General features: G+C 42.9%; 1 protein-coding gene across 1 annotated transcript; it reads left to right on the forward strand.

Moving 5' to 3' along the window:
• Nucleotides 1–20,236, forward strand: mdm1 (Mdm1 nuclear protein). The gene is given in 19 exon segments (XM_020624902.1): nt 1–220; nt 1,106–1,205; nt 1,624–1,764; nt 2,183–2,611; nt 2,913–3,004; nt 3,092–3,214; nt 3,717–3,878; nt 6,090–6,205; nt 6,287–6,374; nt 10,197–10,423; nt 10,501–10,668; nt 10,751–10,833; nt 10,907–10,938; nt 10,940–10,960; nt 11,136–11,385; nt 13,430–13,492; nt 13,603–14,973; nt 20,056–20,126; nt 20,214–20,236. Coding segments are annotated over 17 exon segments (2,223 nt in total). The 5' UTR covers nt 1–202; the 3' UTR covers nt 13,713–14,973; nt 20,056–20,126; nt 20,214–20,236.
• Nucleotides 20,237–21,710: the final 1,474 nt, after the last annotated feature.

Here is a 21,710-nt window from a genome sequence, read left to right on the forward strand (position 1 = left end):
CGGCGGCAGCTTGTTCCTGTGCCTGAAGCTTCGGAGAAGCGGAGCGGCTGGTTAGCATGCCAGTCCAGTTCTTTAGCTGACTTACACTCAGAGCTGTTGCTCTCTGTTTATACTATATTAACCAACAAGTTAACAAACTGAAGTCTTATTGTAATGACAAAGGAGTGACATCTCTCGGTGTTTGGTCAACGGGGAGATCGCCATGACTGTCCGCTTCAAGGTAAACAACAACAACAACAACAGGTGTCAGCATTAACAGTTTAGCCAACGCCTAGCATGCTAGCTCGACAACGGCAATGTCGACGAACTGGTAAACAATAGGCTGTTTTGGTGATGCTGAACCTGTCCGCTCTGGCTTTAACATACAAGAGCCCCGCATGAGATCGCGGAGTCAGGATTGATGCGATTTAATCTGTGTAGCCAGCTAATCAAAATAATCGATTTCCTGTTGAATATCCTACACTGCCTCTTTGAGAGGCACCTGACCTCATTACAGCTGTAACCTTACTACTACTAAGTATTAACCTTAACATTGTAAGTACTTTAATATTATTTCAATATTAGTTAGCAAGTGTTTATATTCTTGTTTTGTCTGACGGTAAGAATAATTTGACTGCAGTAAATTAAGACCTAACAAGTGCGAAAGAGCATTTGCCATCATTTATGATATCTAGCCTGCATCTAATAGTTATTTTTAACATCGATTAATCTGTTCCTTGTTGATTTTTGAGTAAATTTGTTAATTTGTTATGTCTGTAAAATGTCAGTAAATAGTGAAAATTCTCATCACAGTGTTACAGTGGTGACTAATACTTTTATATTTGGTATCTGATGAATAACAGTGTTGTCAGCTGAGGGTTTTATATGAATTAATTTAAAATAGTGTGTTTAAATTAGTTATCATGTTGTTGTTGTTTGTCTTGACCAGGACACTCAGGTAAAATTGATTTTTAATCTCACGGAGGTTTTCCTGGTAAAATAAAGGTTTAAAAAAGAAAATGCAGGGTAGTGGTAATCTTCTTCTTCATATAAACATACAGACTGGCGTAGAACAGCAGTACATTTAAAGCAGCATTATCTTTATATGATTGTGTATTTGTGTTAGTGTCAGAGTGAATACCAGAAGAGCTACGGGGCTCCCCGGTCCAGAAGTGTGTCTCCTCAGCGCAGTGCCCCGCTGGCTGGCCTACGCTCCGACCAGATGGGTAAGAACTCTGGGCAGATGTGGACTGGACAAAGTCTGAAAATGCTAAAGACACAGTCGAGTGTGAAGTTCGTTATAGAATTTTCTGCTTTCTCCCAAAAGGAATCAAAAAAATGAAACTAAGCTTTTTTTGTTTCTTTTTTGGCTTTGTTTTTGCAGTTTCACAAATGCACAACATGCTGGAAATTTGACATGCTGAAAATTGTCAAAATTGCTGCATTCTGTGTGCACATCATCAAAATTTCTAGCTCCGACACCCAGTTTCTTATTATACCAATAAAGAATGAAAACCTCTGCTGATGTTTGATCCAAAAATGCCCAATTTAGAAATATGAAAAAGGATAAAAGCAACAGCGTCTGATCATTATGATTCTAGAAGTCTGACATTAACACTTGGTTTTTTGACATGTGCCTCTCAGGTATCAGCAGCGAACCAGGTCTCCAGCGTCGAAAGAGGCTCAGTGCTGGTGGTCTGGCTCAGTCCTGTACTTCTCTCCTCTGTCCATCAGATCATCTGGCAGAACTAACTCCTGATGCTCACAGAAACGCGCCCCCTGCTGGTACTCTGTCCATGTAACAATATAAACTAAGGTTGAAGCCTGAATGAGTCCATCTGTTCAGAACAGTCTGGAAATTGTCTCTATAAGTCTGTTAAAAATGAAAGACTCAGTAAAGCCATTTAAAAAAGTTACTGCAACCTGTAATAAATGAAAACAGAATCTTCCCAAAAAGTGCACTACTACCTAATACATCCAAATACTACCAAATATTGCTACATACTTTTTATATTAACAATATCCAGTATTGGTCAGACTACAGTGAGCTGTTAGCATGCTAGCTTTTAGAATGTAATGTTAACATGGTAACATGCTTATGAGTATAGCTGCTTATGTCGGTATGCCTAAAATTAGAAGTTAGCACCTTATGAAAGTTAACTGAATTTTTAAATTAATTCTCCCTTTCTCACCTCTTTATTAGCAGCCTCCAGGAGCCGCTCATCCCAAAGGAAGAAGCCTTCCCTGGAACCAAAGCCTCTAACACCTCCTGGGTCTCGAGCTGAACCTGGGTTTCAGACAGGGCCTGAAACTGCAGCTGGACCAAGACCTGCTGCAGACAAAGGATCTCCATCTAGGCCACGACCTGCTAGAGACCCAGGACCATCAGCAGAATCACGACCTGCTGCAGACCCAGGACCTCCAGCTGGGCCACGACCTGCTAGAGACCCAGGACCATCAGCAGAATCACGACCTGCTGCAGACCCAAGACCTCCAGCTGGGCCACAACTTGCTAGAGACCCAGGACCATCAGCAGAATCACGACCTGCTGCAGACCCAGGACCTCCAGCTGGGCCACGACCTGCTAGAGACCCAGGACCATCAGGAGAACCAGTAGCTTTAGGAAAATCTGGTAAATATGCATGACATTACTCTGACTTCAAACTCTTCTTAAACCCGATGTAATTCCATTTTTTAAATGCTTGATTTTTAATAAATATAGTATGAAACTTTGAGCTAATTAGTAACCTGATATTTTGAAAAAATAGTTTTTTTTCAGTTTTTTATTCTACGGTTAAATAAGTAAAATTACTTAACATCATCTCCAGCTCCACACATAGCCAGTGTTAGCTTTGGGAAAGGCATGTATAAGTTTAATGCACCCTCTCTACATCTTACTTCTTCTAACTTCTAACTCACTTTTGTCTCATCAGTGAAGCCCCACCCCTCTCAGCCCGACAGCCAGTCACAGCCTAGCCACCCTTTGATTGCAGCACCTGATGGGCAGCAGCCCTTGGCCAATGCAGTGAGCGGCCTGATACTTGTTTTAATGAGTCATCGTAACCTTAATCCCCTTAATAGAAAATGTGAGTTTCATCCCCTTGTGTTATAGGGCGAGCGTGCACTGCGCTGGCGGGCAGGGCTGAGGTCAGGAGATCAGAGGTCAGAGTACCACAGACAGTTCAACTGGAAGAAACCTGCAGCTGCTGCCTCACCCATACTGACTGCAGAACAGGTAAGATTCTAACACAGGGTCTGAGCACAGAGGCTGTTGTGCACTATACAGATTGTAAAGCCCTTTTAGGGAAATTTGTGATATTGGGCTGTGTAAATAAAATGTGCTTTGACACATGCTGAACCCATACTGACTGTAGGAAAAGATACTACTCTGTGCTGTGAAAGAGTGCTGCACTCTACACCCATACTGACTTTTAACTACAGTAGATTTGTGAAAAACATGTAAAATGTGCATACCACTGCTGTATACTACACCTTGTGTAGGAGTAACAGTACTGACCTGTAGCGCCCCTGTGTGGCCACTAGATGGGGCTAGACCGCTTGTCCTGGTTCACCTGTAACAGGTGACCTGCCAGATGAGTTCTCTGGTTGTTTAACTATTGATACAGTCACTAAGCAGGCTGCTGTGGATTAAACTGACATTTTTATTCATTCTTTTGTTTTACTGATTAGTTATTGCCTCTGACCTTTGAACCCCCACCCCCTTCACCTCCCTGTAGGTGATGTTCTCCAGCAGCAGGTCTGTCCCTCCCTATAAGAAAAATCCCGTTCCCATGGAAACAGAATATCAGCGGAGCTTCCAGGGTCTGGTCCCACCCTCTGGATCCCGGCTTTGTAAACATCTGGAACATCAGCGAGTCCCACTGTTCCACACATACATGGTACTGTATGTCTATTTACAGTGCCTTGCGAAAGTATTCGGCCCCCTTGAACTTTGCGACCTTTTACCACATTTCAGGCTTCAAACATAAAGATATAAAACTGTAATTTTTTGTGAAGAATCAACAACAAGTGGGACACAATCATGAAGTGGAACGAAATTTATTGGATATTTCAAACTTTTTTAACAAATAAAAAACTGAAAAATTGGGCGTGCAAAATTATTCAGCCCCTTTACTTTCAGTGCAGCAAACTCTCTCCAGAAGTTCAGTGAGGATCTCTGAATGATCCAATGTTGACCTAAATGACAAAGGATGATAAATAGAATCCACCTGTGTGGAATCAAGTCTCCATATAAATGCACCTGCACTGTGATAGTCTCAGAGGTCCGTTTAAAGCGCAGAAAGCATCATGAAGAACAAGGAACACACCAGGAAGGTCCGAGATACTGTTGTGGAGAAGTTTAAAGCCGGATTTGGATACAAAAAAATTTCCAAGCTTTAAACATCCCAAGGAGCACCGGGCAAGCGATAATATTGAAATGGAAGGAGTATCAGACCACTGCAAAGCTACCAAGACCTGGCCGGCCCTCTAAACTTTCAGCTCATACAAGGAGAAGACTGATCAGAGAGGCAGCCAAGAGGCCCATGATCACTCTGGATGAACTGCAGAGATCTACAGCTGAGGTCGGAGACTCTGTCCATAGGACAACAATCAGTCGTATACTGCACAAATCTGGCCTTTATGGAAGAGTGGCAAGAAGAAAGCCATTTCTTAAAGATATCCATAAAAAGTGTCGTTTAAAGTTTGCCACAAGCCACCTGGGAGACACACCAAACATGTGGAAGAAGGTGCTCTGGTCAGATGAAACCAAAATCGAACTTTTTGGCAACAATGCAAAACGTTATGTTTGGCGTAAAAGCAACACAGCTCATCACCCTGAACACACCATCCCCACTCTCAAACATGGTGGTGGCAGCATCATGATTTGGGCCTGCTTTTCTTCAGCAGGGACAGGGAAGATAGTTAAAATTGATGGGAAGATGGATGGAGCCAAATACAGGACCATTCTGGAAGGAAACCTGATGGAGTCTGCAAAAGACCTGAGACTGGGACGGAGATTTGTCTTCCAACAAGACAATGATCCAAAACATAAAGCAAAATCTACAATGGAATGGTTCACAAATAAACATATCCAGGTGTTAGAATGGCCAAGTCAAAGTCCAGACCTGAATCCAATCGAGAATCTGTGGAAAGAACTGAAAACTGCTGTTCACAAACGCTCTCCATCCAACCTCACTGAGCTCGAGCTGTTTTGCAAGGAGGAATGGGCAAAAATTTCAGTCTCTCGATGTGCAAAACTGATAGAGACATACCCCAAGCGACTTACAGCTGTAATCGCAGCAAAAGGTGGCACTACAAAGTATTAACTTAAGGGGGCTGAATAATTTTGCACGCCCAATTTTTCAGTTTTTTATTTGTTAAAAATGTTTGAAATATCCAATAAATTTCATTCCACTTCATGATTGTGTCCCACTTGTTGATTCTTCAGAAAAAATTACAGTTTTATATCTTTGTTTGAAGCCTGAAATGTGGCAAAAGGTCGCAAAGTTCAAGGGGGCCGAATACTTTCGCAAGGCACTGTACACACGTTTCTGTATGAATGCCATCTTGTGTAATGTAGGTCTGGTGACTTATAAGGTCTTTCATGTTGTGCCACTTGGCCCGACTCGTGCACTGAACCACGTTTCCACTAAGTGAGCCCGTATAATACGCCGCTGTGATTGACAGCACAGTGCTTCGGTGGTTCGTGCAGCCATTAGCAGAGGACATCTCAGCCTTAACATCCTGTAACACCACTGGACTCATGACTAGCAGATAAAAAAAAAAAAAGATCAAAGTTGATGCAGTAGAACCAGAGATCACACGTTCTTCTTTCTTGTCCAGACCTGGCGCCTACCTTACCCACAATGCAACTCGACCCCCCCAACAGTAATGCTAGTAGCAGCTAATGGAGCGTACGTCCTGCAACAGAGATGACATTTATCAGACTTCCAGCTCCCTCTGGAGACACAAAAGGGTTTATACTACAGTGTTCACACATGCAGCTGTACTCCTCAACCACTGGAAGCACATTTCGATTTGTAAAACTGGTGGAGTTCCCCTTTTCCTCTACACAACAAAGGTCCTGACTGAGCTGTTTTCATCTGCAGACCCACAAGAGGAGGAGGAAAGAGTCCCAAAAGAAGCCCCGCCACAAACAGGATGCTCCTCAGAGAGACAACACTAGGTCACCCCATCCTCCTGCTCAGGTTCAGAGGGGACACAGGTGTGTTTCTATGTGTGTGCACATGTGTTAATGTGCTGTATGAAGCAGTAATCTTTATGAAACTGTCTGTGTGTCTGACAGGATATTGACAGAGTATGAGTCCAGCTTTCGTTCTCCCCTCTACAGCATCCCTGAAGAAGGTCGAGCCATGGATGCCAGCGCCTCTCAGGTCAGAACCTGAATGCATTTGTGACTGCACTAATCGCCACAAATCCAGCCTTGGAACATGGTGTTGCCTGTGGCTCCCTTCAGATGTTTAGTGGTCTAATATGGTTCATTAAGTATTTCAGATTTATAGTGGCCTTTAATGAACCCCATTTCCCACAAACCCCAGACATTGTGGGGCTAATGGTGTGTTCATGTAGTAGGGAACGTAATTATGGGAAATAGTTCCATGTTTACATTATCAAACAATCCAAGATGGCCACTGTCAGTCTCCTCGTGTTACTTCTTGCTCACTACTAGAAAAACCCGATGTCTCTGCTGGTAGCCAGATCAGTGGCCCCACCCACATGTTCTGATTGGTAGTTTTGACTGAACCAGTTGCCTCCTAAAGCTTTTCAGTAACTAAAACTTCAGTGAGTGATGATATGCTACTTAATAAACTTGAAAAAAAAAACCCAAAACCGAACAACACGTAGCATGTAGCATTGGCTACATTTCCTTGTACTACCTTTACTATTTGGCCACTATTCACAGGTGTAAATTGAGCTAATTATATTAATAAGAAAAATTCCTTACTTGTTCAAAATGTCACTATATTTGTTCAATTTCAGCTTTAAAGCCTCTCTAGCTAATTTTTGCCCTCACAGAAGTGTGGTGTGGATTTTAACAACAGGGGCCACAGAGGGTAAGAAATAAACACAGGGCCTGAAAATAGTGAGGGGGGGGGGGTGTACAGCAGAGAGACAACACTTCTAGATAAATTTGTGCTAAATCTTAGTTAATGCAGCTGAAATGATCTTCAACGACAGACTTCACTTCTGGGTCCATGACACTGTGACAGAAATGCTTTCTGACCTTTCTGCCTTGTCTGTGCCCCACAGGTTCCTACCGAAGACGAACATCTTAAAAACAAATATATTGCGCCATCTTTATTTATTAGTTGTAGGAGATGTTGTTGGTTTCTGTGTTTTGGTTTGTGTAAGACATGACTTTGACTAAAGGTTCAAGCACTTTTGTTTTTCATCAGCTAAAAGGAAACTCAGCAGCAGGTTTAATGCCATAGGACAGTTGATCTTACTGACCAGTTTGTCCCTGGTCTGTCTCACTGAGGTGGTACTCAGGGATTTGTGCAGCACCGTCCTGTTAACTGAACTGTGTACGTGTGTGTGTGTGTGTGTGTGTGTGTGTTGCTGATGGAAAATCAGAGTGCTGAGTGTCAGCAGTTAAACCACACAGCTTCATTTCAGGGAAACTACACAATGTTAGTCACACACACAGGCAAGTTCCCACCAGTCTTGTGGAAAGTGTTGTTGAGGAGGGGGGAGATGAACCACTTTTCTACTTTTCTGCATGAAATCTGCACATTTGACGTCATCTGAACATGACGTTCACAAGGATTGCCAAAATGCAACGTGCAGGAAAAAGCTGTTTCTACTACAGTTTTGTTCTTAGTATTTTAAGAATGTTTTTACACTGAATGGCGAAATGTAAGTGGACATCTGCTGAAACGACAGCAGTTTATTAATAAGCATGGTGTTACAACCACATGTTTATCGCATATGGCTGCTTTGTTTCACTGTCCATACACTTTTGGCCATGTAGAATATTTATTTGCTTGCAAACAAGGTTTCATCAACTGGAGAGTAAAATGAATTTCAAACTAAACACCCCAAAGATTTATAAAACGAAGTGGTTGGTAACTGATAACAGGAAGTAGAACTGGCACAAAATGACTTGCGTGCCACTATCTCATAATCCATCGATGGCAAAGGATGATACAAATGTGCAGAGACCACACTGGGCGTCACCCATGACTGACACATTAAACATTAAAGACACACAGGAAATGCTGTGTGGAACATTTCAAGCAGAGTTATGAGAAATGATAAAGAAGTTTGTGCAATCACTGCTGGTTTTATTTGCCTGCTCAGGTTGTTTTGTCAAATCAAGCTGAATCAGAAGTACTTGAAAATTAAGGTCAAATCATTAAGTTGTGCTTGTGTCGACGGTGCTCTGGTAACTTCACGTGTCTAAGCTGCACCCTCGGTGGCACCCGGTACTGTAGATTCTGGTAAATGCAACAGTAACCTGCCCCTGACCCCAGCCCTAATCCCGATTATCTCTGACCTGGTTTTCAAAGTTAAACTTAGGCTGTCTCTGAACCTAAACCCCAACTTTAGGTGTTTGACTGCGACTTGGAGTTTGTGAGGGTTTGGTTTCCTCTGAACAGGCAGCTGGTGACGTCATCTGAAACTCCTTGCGGGCCAGGCTCACCACAGGGTGGAAAGTTGATCGGACGTTTGCACTTCACACACAGATTCATTGATCTTTGGCTCAGTTTCATTTTGTTTGCTTGTTCAGAGGTGATCACACAAGGAATTTGGCTCCAGTACAGAGGTACTCAGTGTGCTCTGGGAGGCAACAAGAAAATAAAAACATTCTAAACAGAAAATATGTGCAAATGGGAAAGATAATAGGAAAAAAGAGAGCGCAGCATCGTTGCTTCAATAAACTTGTGCATGAGAATGTGCAGATATAAAGTTACTGCAGTTTAAAGCACTTTTACTGTGGCTAACTCAGTTTCCTATGTTTAATTAAAAGAGGTCACAGAATTTGCCTTGTCATCAGCTGATAAATCTGAAGCAAATCAGGCCACACATGATGTGCTGTAATTTAACATCAGCTGGAATCGACAGAAAGCTGAAGCCGTGTTGTGACACCTGGGCCGGCCTCTGTTCCACCACAGCAACTGCTCAAAACATCCATCCATCCATTATCTACACCGCTTTTAGGGTCCCTGGGGGGCTGAAGCCAGTCCCAGCTGACACTGGGCGAGGGGCAAGTCCACCCTGGACAGGTCACCAGTCTGTCCAGGGTGGACACTTAGGGACATACACTTATTTAAAAAACATTATTATTTAAAATGACATTGATTTAAAAACATTAAACAGATACTGTGTGAGCACAGAGAAATGTCAGCTCCCATGAAAACCACTACGAGCACAGCAGTTTGGGCTGGTTTCATCCACATCCATAAAACCCTGGTTACGCCTGGCATTAAGATGCTATCTGAATCAGGAAAATTGCAGGTGTGAAAGTGCGGATCATGGGATATGTCTGGTGTTTTACCTGTGTGTTTCTAAACTGCCACAGATTTTATTTCATTCATATATTTTTGAAATGAGGTTTTACAGTGTATCTTTTGTGACCAGCCCAGAGAGTCATGTAGTCTGTCGTGAGGTGTAGGACACTTTCACTCTCTGTGGAAACATGAACATTTGCATGAAAGGGGTGGATGTGGGGGCCATTCACCCTGTGGAGGGGTTGTCAGTGCAGTGTTGATTATCTTAAAGTTTTAAACTGTTACTTGAATAAGTTTGGACACATTTTACATCATTGTTAGTTTTTTTTTTTTATCTGTTTGTCTAATTAGTCATTTTGTCGTCTGTGCTTTTATGTTTTACTTGTATCTGTGTGCATTCATGCATGTACAGTGTACACCTAATTAATCCTCTTGGTTTTTCTTTGTCTTCTTCCCTTTTTTGACTATTATTGTATGGTTGAGATATTGTATAGTTTAAAACAGAATAGCATTTGTAAGTTTCCCACAGTGTAGAAACGACTGAGAAAGTTTATCAGAACCTGTAGAATGAATTACAACTATCTCTTCTAATACAGAATGATATATTAATCCAAAGTCTGAAAAGTAAATCTGTTACTTGGTTTGGAAACTGGCCTAAATTTGAGGCTGTAACAAGGAAACCTATGTGACTGTAAGAAACTACTTCCCTGACACAGGCTGTGTGTAACGTCTGGTCCTGTGCAGGTGAAGGAGCTGAGGCAGGCGGCCTTGTCGTATCGCCGTCGAGCCTGGGGAACCAACTTCTCCAGAGATCACCTAAGCCAGCTGCAGTCAGAACACAATGCTCTGTGGGAGCCCATGGACAACACGGACTCGGCCTCTGACCCCCCCACCCCCCGCCTGACCTTTGACCTTGGTCGGGATGAGGACAGCCGCAGCACTTCCTGTGTAGAGGCTCTGGACTTGACCAGGTTAGAGCCAGGGCAGGTGAGGAGAACGTCACTGAAACGTTCCTGGGCTGATGTCTGTGTGTGGGTTTTGTTCACAGCCGCTCCAGTAACTCCAGTAAGAGATCTTCTGTTGCGGGTCCAGGAGAAGTACACCATACAAACCAGAGCGCAGCCGGTGACATGCACACAAAGGCACAGACACCTGCGAATCCTCCTGCGCGTATGGCCTGGGAAGAAGAAGAGGAAGAAGAAGAAGCAACAGATGAGTATGTTTCTCTTCATAACTCTGAAATCTGCAACCACTCTAGTTCTCAGAAACTGATATGTGTGTTGTGTGTGTTTTCATAGGGAAGAAGGAAGGCTGCCGACTCCCAGCCTCAAGATGAGACCAGTTCAGCGAACCCACCACGACATCACCACACCTGCCACCGGTACACACCGATACACACTCACATACACACACACACACAGTGCTCATCCCACTGACCTCGGACTGTCCTCCAGGTGGCGCTATACTGGTGGGAAAACTGAAGAGCGGACTCTTCATACAAACAACAGGTAATATTACAGGGTTCTCATCCTGCGTCATCCTGGAAAACGAGGAGTCTTCCAGTCTTTGAAAACATATAAAAGGAGAGAAGCGATGCAATGACGTATTGAAACCAGAGGGAAATCTGCTGTTGCACAGTATGATATGACATCATGTTCCTGAGGCGGCTATTTGTTTCTGCAGAGGTCTGGGTCAGCTGTTTCCATGGCAGTGAGGACGGATGCTGAGGCTGGTGTCCCCATCAGAAGACAGGGGGTGTGGCCAGATAATAACCCCACCCACATATCATCCTCTGGCCCCTCCCCTGACCACAAACCAGCTTCTAAACCAACCAAGCAAACGGCTCCACCCCTGGTAGCTCCTCCCCCCCCGGTGTCCCCCCTGCAGCACTGTATCCAGGGCACCCTGAGACATCCCGAATTCCAGCACAACGGTGAGTGCCAGCACTGGGCCTGCTGATGAGTGAACGAATGACAGGATGGGGAGTTTTATTTCCGTGTGTTGGCAGCTGCAGTGACCACCACTGAGTCACCTCCCAGTTCCCCTCTGGGTTAAACCCACTCTACACGAGAAGGCAGCAAATAGTGAAAAACGTACCAAAGTCAAGGCGACTTCTTAACCAACCAATGTTTAGTTTACTGTGATTCAGAACAGAGAAAATCAGTAGATATTCACAGGTCAGAGGCTGGAACCAGAAACTGTCATTTAATTATTAAGCTATTTAAAAAGTTGCCAACTGCTTTCATTGAATAAGTGACTAATCATTTCAGCTGGAAGTGACACCAGTGCTGGTTTTAGTGTTTTCAAGTTACCTGAGTGGTATTTTTGCAGTCCAGTGCAACTGCTTTACTGCTTGACTGTAAAAGTGCTGGACAGGCTAACAGAAGTGAAGGCCCCCTGGTTGCAGTATAGGTCATAAACCCCACCCTCTCCATGTTGGTGGATGGGACAAGCCAAAATAAAACTAAGTACAAATCAGATTTTGCCCAGCGGTGATTTCTGTTGTTTCTGGTAGATATTATCATGCTGATGTATGTACAGGTGGTAAATGGTAAATGGTCTTATACTTGTATAGCGCCTTTCTATGTTTTTACAGCACACTCAAAGCGCTTTCACATTATTCGGCCATTCACCCACTCATTTCTCTGTTAAGGTTGTAGTTAATAAGTTACTTGATGATATATAACGGGGTGTATTTCAGTTGATTTGACAGCTTTGATTGGTGGTCCAACTGTATGGCAGTGGTCCCAGTACTACATAGTAATTAACAGGATGTAACAATAATCATTATAGCTTTTGACATCTGTTTTAAAGTGACAGGAAATCATACAGCTGGTAATAAGACCCCGTGGATGCTCTAAGTGAAAGATAATGTCTTGGAGGTTTAGCACTTTGTCTCCCCACATCTGCTCAGAATCCAGTGTGCTTCAGTTTGAACATGGACTCGAGGCCCAGCTTTGGCCCGGACCAGCATTTCTCCCCATTTGACGTCAGACTGTTGCAGCACTTGGTAATAACTCTGCAGACGGAGAAACACAGGGACTCCCCTCCTCTCATCTTTACTTCCTTCTTGTTTTCCTTTGACTCAGTTTCCTCCACAGGTCAGATTTCACATTTAACCTGCAACATGTCTGGTTCAACTAAGCATAGCGTGTGATTAGGTTGCTGGTGATAACAAATTTCATCTACCACCAGAGATGTCTCTCTTTGGCTGCTCCGGGTGTATTAGACCATTGTGGCCAGTGGGTCTGTTCCCACCTGTTTTCATCAGCCGTTTTGATTGGAGCCTAAAGAACTGGAAATGATGGAAACTAAAAAACATCTGAAAACTGCGAAAACGTTTTAACTCTTGGCTGAAGTGGAAAAGTTGCTGTATCAGTAAAAGCATCATGCAAAGAAACAGACTTAAACTATTCTTGTCTCCATTTTTATCGTCATTAAAGGTCACTAGATTCTTTATCAAATGTGCGTAGCGAGCCGCTGTCCCTGCTCCATGGCTGGAGTTGTAACATTTACCACAGTTACAAATGTCTGGATGGCTCTGGATCTCTACACTGTACATGAGGCGAATCCCAGTTCCCTTATTTTATTGTTCCTTGGTCCTCACTCGACCTGGAAGTCGTTCCAGTCCGTCATGATGATGGACATGCCAAAGCTCTTATCTCTGCTCTGAGGAGCAAGGAGACTGGTGGAGGAGTTGTAACCGAGGACATACAGTACAAGTGAATCCTTCACAGAAGTTTGTTACAGATTGACGCCCCTTTATTGGAAATCCGGCTACTTCATATGATGGACCAAGGAAAGGACGTCTCAAGTCATTTAAAACTTGTTTCCTCGGTTCCTCTCTCCTCACAGCTTCTCCTTGCATCTTACGTGGGCAGGGCTAAGAGACACAAAGGACACAAGTGGGGGAAACGTGGATGCAGTTTGGGGATTCGGCTGTTATATGTAGTGCTGACGTCCCTGTGTCTCCTCAGGCGAGCTGGGTTTGAGGATCCGGGAGCTGCAGTGCTCAGGAGGAGGCTGTGGCTTCGATGAAGGTGAAACTCTTCAACCTTTAATTAAAAACGTCTCTACACGTGAAAATAAAAAACAAAACATAATTATACATCTGTCATTAATCCTTTGAATCTTCTCTCCTGTTGCCTAGATGACCAGCTCTCTGTGATGTCGTGGCGCTCAGCAGCCTCCTGCTCCATGGCGTCCGCCGTCCTGGAGCGAGCCCAGAAGAGACGAGAGAAGTTCTGGGGGAAGAGATGACCTCTGACCCCCTGACCAGGTCGCTGCTGTCACCACAGGGACCAGCGTGTTGTCTGTAGAGCTGAGAGTTTAGCTGTAGTGTGACATATTTTTATAGACTTGTGCATTTTTATAGATTCATTACAGTTTTGTAATCGAGGTTTTTTACACATGTAATAACGATGTGAAGTCGGTGATTTTGTTGCTTACTGTGTGGTCCCTGATCTCGGTGATAAATGTGACATTTGTTTTTATCTCATTACAAACTGATAAACTGACAAACAATAACTGATAAAACCTGGCTGTTTAGAAGGTAAATCCCAAACCCCTCCTCTGCTTACATGCTGCTTGCTTCCTCTCCAGAGAAGAGGTCCGACTAGGTAAAGGACCGTTTCTCAGACTTTTGGCAGTGATGCGCTTCCCCTTTACTGCAGGCTTTCAGCAGCTTGCTGTCTGTTTCTTCTCGGGATGTTTTCCACATTGCACTGTAACTCCAGCTCCAAGCCATATTAAACATCAGGTTTTAATGTCAGGACACAGAGCCAGTTTTCTGATAAAAATGTAAAAGGTGCAGCTTCCCTCAGCTTCACTGACATTTGTTTTCCATTTTTACGTCTTAGTTTTGAATGTTTGGCTTGGTACTTTTTCTCATGTAGCTTGTTTCTGTCCATCAGTCAAACTGTCAGTAAATTCCCTTCACAAACAGTCCATTGAGTAGTTTTTATCTGTTAACTTAATCCGCAGTGCAGTAAAGAGGACAAACCTAAACCAGACCAGTATTGTAGTGACCCCCTTTGCCTTTGAACCAGCCCCCGGTCTCCTCAGTCTGCCAGGTACTCGTCAGCATCTCAGAGGGGCTGCCCCCAGTTCCTCTGTGGGCTCAGGCTGTCTCAGTGTCTCTGCTTTGCATATGATGGCAGACTGACTTTGTGATGCTGAGGTCAGGACCCCTTGATGCAGGTCTTTTGGGCCTTCTGGTCTCTGAGTAGAGTTCTTTATGGCTCTGTGGAGGTTTGGGCTCATTCATACTGAACACAGATAAGAAATGAAACATCCAAAGTGCCTCAATGTTTGCACAGTCCTGTGTTTCCAGCAGTGGCAGCAGGTGAAGCCAGGGTGTCTAGATGACCTTCACACCAGCCACGTCCTCCAGCTCCTCCTGCTGGATCCACAAACAATCACAGGTCAAATGAGATTTAACTCCCCTCCAGTCCGCCCTGTGGTCTCCCCCGGCTGGATGTGGGACGCGTCCAGGAGCCGTTCTTGAACCACCTCAGCCAAGGTATCTGCGGGTCTCACACAAAAACTACTGAATTCATTTCCCTCAAAAAAACAAAAAGGCCTTCAAAGGTGTTAAAAAGTCACAATGATGAATATTATTCTTGGTACTTAAACTTTGGTTATAACCTATTATAGTGTGTAGTTGCCAGCTAACAGGAGATGCTATAGGAGGCCTTTTGAGGAGTTTTGTGTTCTTAATATTTATTATCATGAGCTTATTTTAGCAAAAACTAAAAAAAGTTTTTTTTTAAATTGAGTTTTCTGTCATTTATCTGAGTACAGGTCATGTTAATTGAAGAGTCATAATACTAAGAAATTTTGTTACATGCAGCTGGGACATAGAGACAAATAAATGTATGTCCCTACTGATTTTTCCATCATTCCTTTATCTTTAATTAGTCTTACACTACAGGGACGCTGTCAGCTGACACAGGCTGGTGTGGTGAAGCTTGTCTAGGAGTTTTTGTGTTGGTTGTTTAGTATGAAAAGTGTCACAAGTTCCCAGAGCCCACGTTGTCATCTTCAAATGTCTTGTTTTATTCAGCCATCCATCCAAAACAATTCACTTTGCAGCAACGTGAAGCTGACTCAAAGACCTCAAACCCAGAGTCAGGTGTGAGCGGGACTGTGTTGAGGTCTTTGAGTCATCATCACTGATTTGAGTTCCACATCATGGCTCATCATGGCTGTGTGCTGCACTGTAATAGGGCAAGGCTGTGGAGCTACTAAATATTCAGTTTTACACTTGGCGAGACATTTAACATTTAACATTTACATTTATATTTAACATTTACATTTGTATTTAACATTTACATTTATATTTAACATTTACATTTAGACTTTGTCACATTTAGCTAAATGTGAGAAAACTTGTCACATTCAGCTAAATGTGAGAAAATTAGTTTACGTGCTATTTTTACATTCGGTGCCCCATAAACACACAACACACACAGTGCACACACCTTCAGGTTTGAACTGCAGATGAACCTGCTGCTTGTAAATTCCCCTCGTAACAGTCCACGGGCCACAAACGGGCCAACAAACAGTGTGAAGCTGAGGGAGGGTGTGGGTGAAACAGGACAACACAGTATTAACAGTCTAAAATGATCCTGTTTAAATCCTGAAATTGTCTTAAATGGTGTTATAATTTACACACACAAAAAAACTTTAAATTGTACTTCCATGGCCAGTAGTAGCTGTTACTGCCGCAATTTCAACACACGGGGAAAGATCTTTTATCATCGACCTGGAGGCGTCATCTGAGTTTCAGTCTGAGGGATTTGTCGCCCAACAGAAAAATGGCTCACAGCTCCACACCAGGGAGATCCCGTCTCTCAAAATGTTCATTTTTTAAGTCTTCAGAGCTGTTACATGGAATGAATGAACGAGGGTTTTAATGTGGAGCAGTAAATGAAATGATCAGGCAGGTTATGGTTGCACTGCCGTAGATGTAAACGGACCCTCTGGAAGGTCCTGGTGATCCACGCAGACCAGCAGCGGCCTTACTGGTGTGAGGAGACAACAGGTGGTTTCAGATTTGTTGCTGTAGTAATGTAGTGACCAGGAAACAGCGTCACACATCACTTTCCCCTCACATTGTCACATCAAACACAGTCTCACATGTTGTTCATCATATGGTTCAGCCAATTGTCTCCATTCACTTATTATTTATTTTATTTGTGCACATAATAGAGCAGCAAACAAAATGAAACCACAGTGACAGAAGAGGCCACAAGTCCTCCCCTCAACATAAAACAAACATTTATATAATAAAGAATAAAAGAATAAAAACACAAGGACAATAAATCAGAAGAATCACAGTTCACACATTAGTCATAAAAAGCAATGAAACTACGTATTAAAAACAAAAATATTAACTACATGTCAAGAACTAAATGTGGTGACAATTTATTTTTAAAAATGTATAAAGACAGTGAGTTTTTAAAACAGTAATATACATTTATACCTGAGGAAATACTGGTTTATATGAAGGTGAAGATGATAAACCTGTGTAGTATTATGACAATGAACCTGAGAATCAGATTTGATAAAGCAGGTTGGAAAGAAAGTCGTAGCATATACTTATACATATACATATACATATATATATATATATATATAAATACAGATCTGATACAGCAAATATTTGTTTATATAGACAAAAGTACCATCTTCACTGGGAGGACAACAGGATGTGATAGATCAGTGATTGTGCATATTATCAGTGCTTTCTGGTGCAACAACCTGCAGATGCAGAAGTTAACCTGCACCCTAGTTTCATGTCATCGACGGTGCAAGAACAACCTCCTGCACTGTTTTAAAGTTAGCTTCCCCTGTACAGACTGGATGATCAAATATCTCAGTGAAATCAGTTTTGAATTTATGTCCAAACTTCCAGCAGCAGAACCCAGTTCTGCCTCACTGTTCACCTGGTTATTTCCCTGTCGTTGTCAGCTAGGTGTTCCACTTTTGATCTTCCTCATTATGTACAACATGTCGCAACATGTCATGACTCATGCTGATGCATTGATGCTGTAACACCTGATTTGATGAGTTTATGGAACCAATAAAAAAAAACTGCAACAGTTTGATGAGAAAATGTGGCTACAAGCAGTATACTAGTAAATGTGGTCAATTCAGAATGAAACAGTTTAAAATAGAACACATGCTAGTCCATTGTAGCTGTGATACCTTTTATCAGTCTCTCGGGGTTTTACACACCCACACTCAGCACAATACAAGAAAACAGGAAGAAGACCCAGCCACTCGATCCACGCATCACCCGGAAAGTCTTGCCAAGAAAATAATGATATTGAGAAGAGAGTCAGGACCCATAATAAGCCTCTGTAGGCTGACATTAGTATCAGTGATGCTGAGCTATTCTGATGTAGCTGATACCATGTAGTGGTAAATGGAGCAGTCAATTGCAATGGCATGTTTTGTTGTGGAGTCCCTCAGGGATCTATTCCAGCTCCTTTTTTTATTCTTGGTTTACATGTTTCACTCGGGGGGTGGCACTGATGTTTACTGTTTTGCAAATGATATGCAGCTGTATCTCAGCTCTTATATAACAGTCATTATTTCTGCCTTTATTATTATTATTATTATTATTATTAGCAGTAATAGTAGTAGTATATGGTTGCTACTGGTTGAACCATGAGGGTCTTATCATGTTCAGTTCAGATCTTTATTGTCCCTTGAGGGGAAATTTGGTTTGCAATAGCAGATGAGGAAAACATGAAGATAACAAGAAGGGACATTGATCACAACAATAATGGTACAAACAACCAGAGATAAAATGGACATGTTTGTTAAAAATATCCAATATAGTAAAGTGCTGAACAGTGGATAGAGGACTTAATCCAAATTAAAAAGAACCATAGTAAATTGCTACTGAACAGTACAGTCAAGACTTAAGTGCATCCATTGCGCTAGGAACAAAAGAGAATCTACATCCGTTGCATTTTACTCTGGGACCGATATCTCCACCCAGAGGGGGAGAGAATAGATTCCTCCAGTAGAGGAGGTCAGCGCTGGATAAGATTGGCGGATATTCCAGGTGCTAGCATTAATGATCATGGGTTTTCAACCAGCGGTCCGTGGCCCCCTGGTGGTCTGTGAAGGCACTGCAGATGATCCCTGATCGTGCATTCAATAATTTTGTTTCACTGTAGGAATCATTATTTTTTTATTAATTTTATAAACACTTTCCCACGTATTACTCATTGCCTGTGAATAAACAAATTCATGCAACTATATAAGATTTAGAAAAGCCAAGGGGCCCCTTCTGGGTATCCACTCCACAGCAGTTGTCCTCAGTGGCCCCTGGACCACAGCTGTAAAGCCCAGCTCTAAAGCACAGGTGATCAGTCTTTTTGTCACGGTGAACACAATGTCACTCGTAGTGATGAACCTTCAGAGAACATCATCTGAATCTGCAACTGTACTGCTTTGGTCCATGACCTGCTCAGCAGCAAACAGCAGACAGACGCAGTCAGAGACCAGCTGGTGGACACAGTAGAGCGTTTAGCAGCCACAGAGCCAGAAGTTTCCCTCAGGAGGTGGGGGAGACCAAACCCAGAGCTGGGCTGAGACAAACACCACTGCACGTGGAGCTGAGGGGAGCTGCAGGTTCAGTTTCATCACTACCAGAGACTCTTTCACTTTGTCACAGTGTTCTCCACTCACCTGTTTTTATGTGCAATTTCAATATGTGCATAAAAACATGAGTTGAAAAGCAGCATATTAAAAAAAAAAGAAAAAGAGAATGTCCTAAAAAGTTTTTACTAGTGGGCTGAGGTGGGAAGGTTGGAGTGGGAAGGTTGGAGTGTGAATGAAGCGGTGTTCATCAATAAAGGACATACACGCTTAAACATGTGGCCTGAACTCCCAGTGAACAGATGCAAACATCTGTGTGTGGAGTGATGAGGAGCCTGTGACCTTCCTCATACTAACACATCAAACTAACAGATTCCATCCCCTTCTGGTTTAATGGCATCGTCTGGAGAAGCTGTTTATCTCAGCAAACAAGCCCACAACGCCAGTAGATGGAAACAGTTATTAGTGTTCTTGTGCTAATTTTCTGGCAATTTATTTAAACGCTGCACTACATTAAAATGAAAACCTTCGTGTTATTATCATTTGATGCTCTGTAATGGTTTTAGTCCTTGCATACACAAAATGACTTCCTCTTTACTGCCAAACCTGACACATCACCGTGTAATCATTTTTAGTGCCCTGTGGTACATTCTGCAGCATGTTAAGTGTTGCATAATGACAAACATTAATGTGCCATCAGGTTCCTCAGCCGGTTGGATGGGTTCGTTTCTGTCTGGGGGAAGTTTCTGCATTAGTGTGTAATCCACCAGGGAGCGCACACAGGAGGAAATGATGTCATTAGACAAGTACAATTAAAATCCTCCTAGCAAATCAATGACATAAACTAATAGAGGTAGTTGTCATACCTTGACTGACAGTTTCATTTCCTCTTTGTGTAAGTGACAGTAAATAAACAGCACCAGCTCAGCACTGACCTGTGTGCATGCGTGACATGGGGTTTTTTGGATGTCCTATATTTCTGCAGAGGGGGCGGAGGGTTGATCTGTATAAAGAGACGGGGCACAGAGACGTCTTCACAACAGCATCTGCTGACAGGTTAGGTGACACATTCAGCTGCAGCACATACACCCAGAGTTTCACTGATTGTTACAGCAGCTTATCGCATCTTCTTATGTCTTGCAGGTGAAAACACTGACTTCTCCTCACTCTGAAGGGATTAAGATCACTTTTCTCCCAGAAAGATGAAGCTCGCATCCTTCCTTCATGCAGCCGCCGCCACCACCATGCTCGTCCTTCTGCCACTGCTTCTGATTGGCTGGGCTGAGCAGGCAGCAGCGCTCCCTGTGCGCCGGCCTCTCAGTCAGCCTCTACGAAACCCGGAGACGTACCAGGCCGTCCGAGAAGTGTCGCAGCACGTGAGTGGTCCAACTTTAACACTTTAAAGTGACATTATGAATTTAGTGCCAGAGGTAACATTATTATTATTATTATTATTATTATTACTTCTGTCTTTGTTCTGATAATGTAATTATATAACAATTCTGTTATTAAGATCTTTTCATTGGTGTTAAATGTAAACGCAACAATACTACAAAATAAATTATAATATGTAGAAGTACGTAACTATTGTTCAGACACAGCAAAATGTATTTAAGCATTAATTTGTAAGCAGCATTTTAATGTCACAGTGAGGCAAATTTTAATTAATTTATAATCTGTGTGGTTGTTAAATTTATCACCAGTAGACAGTACATATAATTCCACAATATTAATGTCACAAATATGGTTTCATTGTATCCTAAAGTCAGCATTTTTGCCACTAATAATTTAGTGCTTCTTTTTTTAAGAAGAAAAGTAATTACTCTTCAAAGGATCCACTGGAGGCTAATTTCAGTTTGTTTAGACCCAGTATTTAAATTTTTGAATATTTTTAGACTTAACAAATGCTTTGTTTTTGGTACCTGGTCCACATTTTCAGAAATGTTGCACTCATGAGCCTCATTATACCCAGCCTACCCACCCATGGTCACAGCCTTAGTAAAGATACAAATGTGACGCCGTTCTGTCTCGTGTGTGTCCTCAGGCCCAGGGTGTGCAGACGGAGGAGGACGCTGGCACCAGACTGATGCCCAGAGTCAACACCGCCCAGGTGAGAATCGCTTCACCCACAAACGCCTCACATCAAAGTGAGACTGATCAGAGACGAATGTGTTGCTGTGTTAGTCCTGACCTTTGACCTCTTGGCCTCCCCCAGGATCACCTGAAGATATGCTGCCTCCACGCCAACATCCTTGACTACTACCTGCACAACATCCTGAGTCACAGTGACATCAAGCATCCCAGAATGCACCGGCTGAAGAACGACCTCTCTCGAGTCAGCGAGGACCTGCAGGCCCACGGCTGTGTGAGTAGAGAAGGATTTTAATTGATTCTTGTCGAGTCTCATGGGGGTTATGTGCCCAACCATTTCTGGGCCGGGAGCAGTCACTTTCTGGAAGAAATAGTGCCTTATTTTTACACTTTTTGTTCTGGTAGCTGCCCCTTGTTTCCAGTCTTTATGCTAAGCTAAGCTAACTGCTGGCTGTAGCTTCACAAGAGAGTGTGATCCATCATCTCATGTAGAGCAAATGCAAGTGAACAGTGAGCACAAAAGAAAGACACAGATTGTCAATGAACCCC

Source organism: Monopterus albus, unplaced genomic scaffold, assembly GCF_001952655.1.
Source record: "Monopterus albus unplaced genomic scaffold, M_albus_1.0 scaffold341.1, whole genome shotgun sequence".
NCBI classification, from domain to species: domain Eukaryota; kingdom Metazoa; phylum Chordata; class Actinopteri; order Synbranchiformes; family Synbranchidae; genus Monopterus; species Monopterus albus.